We start from the raw sequence: 7034 nt of genomic DNA on the forward strand, positions 1-7034 counted from the left end.
GGCTGTGGGCGCAGCCTCCGCCGTGTTGCCATATACACTTATTATAAGCATCTATGGATTTGTTTTTTCAACTTATGTGACAATTTCAAGTAGATATAACTGCAGACCGGAGATCTCCAAAATGGGGCGTGAACTCCAAAAGTGGGTGGAACCTCCAAAATGGGGCGGGGTCTCCTCGCGCAAAGACTTTCACAATTGGCTCTGGCTCCTGCCAATTGTTATTGACTTACATTTCAAAATAAAACTTTATAAATTAAACATTGTTTCTAGTTGATCTAAAATAAAATATGCTATATAAATAAATATTCTCTGTGAGAGCAGAGCCCAAAGCTCGTGGCCAGTGGTGTTTGAACCTCTGCTTAATGATATAAAGGCGAATTAGCCATGAGCCGTCTCAGCACAGCACAGCGCAGGGGAAAGATTTTACTCTATCGCTTTGTTCCAAGCAACGGGGGCATCCCGGGGCACGAATTTCGCAGGGTAGGAGGGTGTAGTGACGCTGGGTGTAACTAAAAAGTTGCCATTGTCCCGTGAGGTCCGGTTGGGGAGTTACAGAACGATCTCATATCGCATAATCTTATTAACTGTTTATATCCTGAACGGCATCTTTCTTTACCATGCTATTCAGCGCCAATCCCGCGGTGCAGTCAATTTCACTGGTTAAAGTTAGGGTCAGGTGTGGGGTAGGTTTAGGGGTTAGCATTTTTTGTAGCACAGTGTAGGAAATCAACACTTTAATTGACACAACCAATAAAATCTTTAGAATCAGCTGTGGGGCGGAGTTTGCACTGAAGTGGATTGGGGGAAAAAATTGCGCATGCGTGTCATGTGCCTGTCTGTCAATGGGAGGAAGCCACGCCCTATTTTGGAGCTCCCACCCCGTTTTGGAGTTCCCGCCCCCATTTGGAGATCTCCAGGCTGCAGTTATACCCTTCTTTGGCCATTTTTCTACAGCAAGGGTTAACAGTGAATGGTTCATTTGTAAGCATCTCGTTTGATTAATTCTAATGAATTCCTATGTGTTGAATTTAATTAATAATATTGCTTGTAATCTGTTGACACAATTTTATTTAGTAAATATAGTGTATAATTTTTACAGTGCATTTACATTTGTAGGTGAATAATTTTCCATATATAATAATGAGTAAATTCATTATATACCAAATTTTGAAGTCAACAGTATGCTCATAAAAAAAAACCAAAAACATAATTTTCTTTGAGTAGTGATTCAATCTTAGTACTCTGTTTAACAACAAAAAAGCCAAATCACACCAAAATAATTTTGTATAAATACAATAAAAAAATAAATGGACAATACTCTCAGTTTCCTCTTTACAGAAAACACAATTCAAGTCAATGTCTTTACAAAACTTTGCAATTACCTGCTTTACAGGATAAACAAAATGAACAATCTTAAATTATATCTCTCTAATTTTATTTGTGATACAAAAACGTCTGGAGATCTTAAAGGTCTCTTTCCAGTTTCCAAAAACCAATGGCTAAAGGAACACTGGAAATTTCCGCCATTTGAATATGCCTGCACTAGACTGTAAGCAACAAAAATGCAAAAAAAACAAAACAAAAAAACATTCAGCTCATTGAGATTCTCTGCTGTTACTCGTCAGGCAGTGAGATGATTGACAGCAGGGTATTCACTATAATCCTGATTATTCCTCAATCTGACACTGTCAGGACAGTCCGCTTTCTTCTGGAAATGCACCACGGCGTAATTCAGATCCTCAGCAGATGTGATCCAGATCTGAGAGTCACCAGTGGCTTTCTGAACTGTAGCGTAAACACTGCTAGAAGAAACAGAGGGGTTTGTGGGTAACTGAGCAGTGGCATAAACAGTGTTGGATGAATTAGAGGGGTTTTTGGGTAATTGTTTGTGAGTATATTTAATCTCCTCATAATCGCAACCAGTGTGAGAAACCTGCAGAGAGACAGAGAAATAATTTACAGCTCTGAAGATTATCATTATGGAGGCATTAGAATTTATTCTCATTATGAATAAAAATCAACATAATGTTTTATACAGTAACTGGACGAACCACTTCATGTTTTCCTGCTCCAGTCTGAGATGATGAATCACTGTCTGATAAAACAAGAGTCTTAAATTAATGACATTATATCACATTTCAACACTGATGTATAATGGAAATGTTTTCACACATCATCAAATTTCTGTATTTTGTAGTTGTAGCCATTAGGTGGCGAAAGAATCATAGTGAAAAAAAAACAAATCCTCATTTTAAACTCAGTATGAATGGGAGTTTCTGTATCTAAAGGAGCTTTACCTCGAGACTGATGCTTCTTATAGAGAAATAGTAAAAAGAGACCAACGATGATCAGAACCAGAAGAACCAGAACGAGAGGAATGATCAGAGAAGAGCCTGAAAACACAGGAGAAACAATCAGATCAATCAATCTGATCACTCTGAGCTGAATATCAGATCATATGTTTATATTTTAGCACACAGGCACCTTTTAACATGTTAGGAGACTCTGATGTGAAGTTAGATGTGGATGTTTTGAAAACAGACGATGATGATGATGATGATGATGATGGTGGTGGTGTTGATGATGAAGGTAGTAATGATGATGTAGTTTTTGGAACATCTGTGTCTAAAACAATAACATGAAGAGATAAACTGTTTTTATTTAAACGCACAGATCTTGACATCACATGTTTCAGTAACGTGTCTGTTACTGATGTCATTCACACGTCCTCTGTCCTGAATTCATGTTTGCTGAAGCACACACACCCAGAAAACAAAACCATCAGCAAGCTGTTAATTTGAGTTTTAGAAACTTAGAGATAAGCACATGAGTAAAATAAGCACATAGTGAACAATACAAAACAGTACAAGTGAAAGACAGACACTATTTAAGTATTTTCATCTGCAAGCTTCCTTAACTGCAGTTTTAACTGTAGCACAAATGTGGTAAAGTAAACTCACAGCAATACTCAACACTGCACTTCTGCGGCACACGCAAATGACAATTAGTAATACTGAGGCCAAATGAGCACAATAAAAATGTATTTGCACAGTCAAGCAACATAGTACAGTGACCATGCTGAATGGAAGCTAGCTGTGATTATTAATTACATTCTGATTAATATCAGTGAGAAAGTCATCTGTACCTGTAACTCTGAGGAGGACTCGTGTGATGAAGCTCTTGTGTCCTTGATCAGACTGAACTCCACACCAGTATTCAGTTGAATGTTGTTGAGTCACATGACTGATGGTTCCCGTCAGGAGCTGCTGCTCTCTGTCATCATACAGCTGCATCTGTCCCTCAGAGCTCCATCTTCTGCTCTTCTTCACAGACGTCTCTTCAGCACAGAGATCAGATTCAGATCTCCTGCAGACAAACTTCACATCAGCACTGTGGGATTGTGGGTATTTGCAGATGATGTTCACAGATCCTCCTGCAGCAGCTGATAGACTGATGCTCTTCTCACAACAAGCAGCTGCTTGAGTCAAATCAAGTGCAGCAATGTTCACATTAAACAATAGATTCATGAGTTTTACCATATAAAGCAATGTATGCGTGAATTAAAATGGCTCACCCTTCTTAATGTCCAGGTAAAACTCCAAGAAGAAACTGTAGTCTTCAGAAACTGTAACTATAATCTTATATTTTCCAGAATCTTTCACATTCAGGTCTCTTATAAAAACATGTAAGAAACCTTCAGATCTGTCATCATAAACAGAGAATCGACTGCCATGTTTCCATTCTGCTGCTCTTTCAGTGTTTATTAGAGTAAAACACTGAAGTGCTTCAGTATTACAGACATCTATCAAAAGGTTATTTTGTTGCATCTCATATTTAAAGTTTATTATGATGTTTCCTTCTGAATATCCTGTCATCGTCCTGATTTGTTGACCTGTAAAACACAAATAATTTGTCAAAAGCACATACAAGTCAATGAACACATCTGGTCACTTTGATGCACCATTTATGAATGCAAGTCAACTTCGTGAATGTAAATCTTACATTGGGAGATTAAAAAAGCTATTGATGGCATCTTTTATAGGTTGCACATGTTATAACCACATCAATTGCAAAGTATTGTGATGTTGTGTAGATCATTGTGAGTTTGAGGGTTTCAGTTACCTGTTATAACTTTCAGATTCACTTCAGTGTAGGAATCTACTTTTGCATAAATATCAACTCCACACTGGTACGTCCCAGAATCCTCTTCACTCAGATCTCTGATGGTCACAGTGAAAACTGCTGCTCTTGTGTCGTCAAACAGAGAGAATCTTCCAGAGTCAACCCATTTATTTTTATTTTTATTCTTGATGAGTTCAGAGCATGTTACTGGCTGTCCTTTACAAAAATACTTTGCGTTTTCTCTAAATTCACTATAATATTTGCATGTGATGCTGACTCCTCCTCCTGAATATCCTGTCACACTGATGGAGTTCACCACACCTACAACAAACCAGCATCTTAATACAACACTGATATATTTATATGAGAATGAACAGAGATTAACTTTCAAACTGCTTTTAAAGTTTTTCAAATCCATTTCAACAACATGAGCTGAAGTGAAAGTCTCTGTGCTGTTTTTAGTGATTTTCTGTGAGTTCAGAGTCTTACCAGGAATCATCAGCAGAGTGAAAGTCCAGATGATCTTCATTCTTCTCTCTTATTCAGTGATCTTCTCTAACTGAAACTATATTTCACACACAATTCACATAAACTTGAAGAACTCAGACAAAACAGACACATGCAGATAGAACACATTATAAAATAATAATTCTGTTAAAATCTCTGTAAAAAAGGGGGGGTTCCGGTTGCATTGCAATGGTGTAAGACGTGCCTGACTCGAGCTCCCTTTTTATAAAGCAAATAAACGCCTTGTAACAAAACATTGTGTGAAATCTGTTTTGATTGCATTTCTAAAATAAGAAAATAGTTGATATGCGGGCCAATGGCAGAAAAACTACGCAAATATAAATGCGACGCATCATCTGGTACTAGGCCCAACGCCGCCTCGTCTTCGAGTTCCACCGTCACCCGATCACGAACGACCCCACCCCCGCTGGACGGTCCAGAGAAGATGGACGCAACAGCCTTTAAATCAGAGATTCTTCGCTCGGTAACAGCGGACATCTCGGAGGTGATTAAATCCGAACTGAAAGGTGTGCTTGCCGATGATTTCAGTTCCCTTAAAAATGAAATGCAAGCAGTTAAAATGGAAATAATAAATAATACGGCGGCGATTCACTCTGAGATAAACCAAATGAAGGCTATAATGATATTAATATTTTAATCATACAAATAATATATATATTTTTTTGGTTTACTTCTCATCAATACATTGAAGCTTTGTTTTAAGAGATATGAAGTACTTTTGCACCTATTTACCACAAAATTCCTCAACTACACCATTAGCTTGCATGTGAAATATTACATTTTCATGAAAAAAATCACTTAAATTATGATCTAACTTTGATTTAAGTTGTTTCTGGATATTGATCTACGTGTTATGTGTAATCTGCTGGTTAGAGAAAAACTTTTTCAAAGGTTAGAATTTGTTTTTGTTGTTTGAGGTATTTTGAAGTGCCAACTTTTGCAATAATGCCACATACATTTGCAGAAATGCCACACAAGTTGTCACTGAAACTTGATTGCAGGCACATATTTTTTTCAATCTAAAAAGCAAAATCAAAACTATTTTATTTTACTTAAATGTAAATAAAAACCACACCAAAAAACAACAACAAAAATAACTGCAATAAGCAGATATGAATGGTGTGTGTGTGAGAGAGAGATAGAGAGAGAGAGTGAGTGTGTGTGCACGTGTGTGTGTGTGTGTATGTACGTGAGTGAGTATGCCCGTTCAACATTGTATTTGTGCTCTAGTATCAGGCCTTCATTTTTGTGTGGACATTTTCAGATTTATGCAGGATTTATTGATTTTACTTGCCAAGTACTATAAAAATGCTCTCTGTTGCAGTCACATGTGTGTGCGTTTGTGTGTGTGTGCGCGCGTGTGCATGTGAGTGAGCATGTATTTTCTACATTGCATTTGTGCTCTAGTACCAGGCCTTCATTTTTGTGTAGAAATTTTCAGATTTATGCCAGATTTATTGATTTTTTTGACAAATGAAAAAATAATATATTGATTTTTTTTCGCATTTCCCATTCATTTCAATGTGAGGTCATATTGACCCCATAGACAAGATTTGTAAAAAAATAATAATACATACCTTCAGATCAACCGAATCAAGCCCAGTTTTTATATATTTTTTATTTTTTATGTGAATATAGACAGAAAATGTAGAAAAGTCACAAAATCTTCAGATCAGCACTGTGGGATTGTGGGTATTTGCAGCTGATGTTCACAGATCCTCCTGCAGCAGCTGATAGACTGATGCTCTTCTCACAACAATCAGCTGTTTCAGAGACAAATCAGGTTCACATTAAACAACAGATTCATCAGTTCACCACAGAAACAAATGCATGAGTGAATGAAAGCAGCTCACCATCTCTGATGTCCAGGTGAAACTCAGAGAAGAAACTGTAGTCTTCAGAAACTTTGACTGTAATCTTATATTCTCCAGAATCGTTCTCATTCAGTTCTCTGATAAACACACGTAAGAGACGAGCAGATCTGTCATCGTGAATGGAGAATCGACCGTCATGTGTCCATTCTGCTGCTCTGTTAGTGTTTATTAGAGTTAAACATTGATCTGCTCCAGTTTTACAGACGTCTATCAAAGAATTCTCTTCCAGCGTCTCATATTTGTAGTTTATAATGTTTCCTCCTTAATATCATCTCACCATCCTGTTTTGTTCATCTGTTAAATAATATAATTTTTCAATATAAACACATTTCTGGTCACTTTGCTGTAACATTTATGAATTCAGGTCAAGATTACTTAAAGGGATCATCGGATGCCCATTTTCCACAAGTTGATATGATTCTTTAGTGTCTTAATGAAAAGTCTGTAACGTAGTTTGGTTAAAATTTCTCAATGATAGTGTAAAAAACACCTTTTTTACCCTGTCAAAAA

General features: G+C 37.1%; 3 protein-coding genes across 3 annotated transcripts in view; all 3 read right to left on the bottom strand.

Moving 5' to 3' along the window:
* Nucleotides 1-1621: 1621 nt before the first annotated feature.
* Nucleotides 1622-3527, bottom strand: LOC107707696 (uncharacterized). The gene is made up of 5 exons (XM_016511789.1): nt 3146-3527; nt 2485-2625; nt 2298-2393; nt 2037-2095; nt 1622-1933 (listed from the first exon to the last, which is right to left on the bottom strand). Exons 1-5 carry the CDS (start codon nt 3525-3527, stop codon nt 1622-1624), a joined length of 990 nt encoding a protein of 329 aa, XP_016367275.1.
* A 33-nt stretch (nt 3528-3560) lies between these two features.
* LOC107707697 (CMRF35-like molecule 8) lies at nt 3561-4651 on the bottom strand. Its single transcript, XM_016511790.1, has 3 exons — nt 4612-4651; nt 4123-4443; nt 3561-3892 (listed from the first exon to the last, which is right to left on the bottom strand). Exons 1-3 carry the CDS (start codon nt 4649-4651, stop codon nt 3561-3563), a joined length of 693 nt encoding a protein of 230 aa, XP_016367276.1.
* Nucleotides 4652-6306: 1655 nt separating this feature from the next.
* The window catches only part of LOC107707698 (CMRF35-like molecule 3), a 13848-nt gene continuing 13120 nt past the window's right edge, over nt 6307-7034 (bottom strand). Inside the window, exon 3 of the mRNA XM_016511791.1 lies at nt 6307-6413. Within this exon, the coding sequence (XP_016367277.1) occupies nt 6307-6413 (107 nt within the window). The remainder of the gene's footprint in view (nt 6414-7034) is intronic.

This window comes from Sinocyclocheilus rhinocerous, unplaced genomic scaffold (genome assembly GCF_001515625.1).
Source record: "Sinocyclocheilus rhinocerous isolate Xijiao unplaced genomic scaffold, SAMN03320098_v1.1 scaffold655, whole genome shotgun sequence".
NCBI classification, from domain to species: domain Eukaryota; kingdom Metazoa; phylum Chordata; class Actinopteri; order Cypriniformes; family Cyprinidae; genus Sinocyclocheilus; species Sinocyclocheilus rhinocerous.

Bases quoted from the DNA above. Each gene is read 5' to 3' on its own strand.
- LOC107707696 (XM_016511789.1), bottom strand. From the start codon at position 3,527: ATGAATCTATTGTTTAATGTGAACATTGCTGCACTTGATTTGACTCAA. The intron at 2,626-3,145 runs GTACAGATGACT...TTATTGTTTTAG, and splicing joins AGTCCTCCTCAGAGTTACAG to ACACAGATGTTCCAAAAACT. The intron at 1,934-2,036 runs GTATAAAACATT...GTCTCTCTGCAG, and splicing joins AAGTGGTTCGTCCAGTTACT to GTTTCTCACACTGGTTGCGA.
- LOC107707697 (XM_016511790.1), bottom strand. From the start codon at position 4,651: ATGAAGATCATCTGGACTTTCACTCTGCTGATGATTCCTG. The intron at 4,444-4,611 runs GTAAGACTCTGA...GGTTTGTTGTAG, and splicing joins CACTCTGCTGATGATTCCTG to GTGTGGTGAACTCCATCAGT. The intron at 3,893-4,122 runs GTAACTGAAACC...TGTGTTTTACAG, and splicing joins GAATCTGAAAGTTATAACAG to GTCAACAAATCAGGACGATG.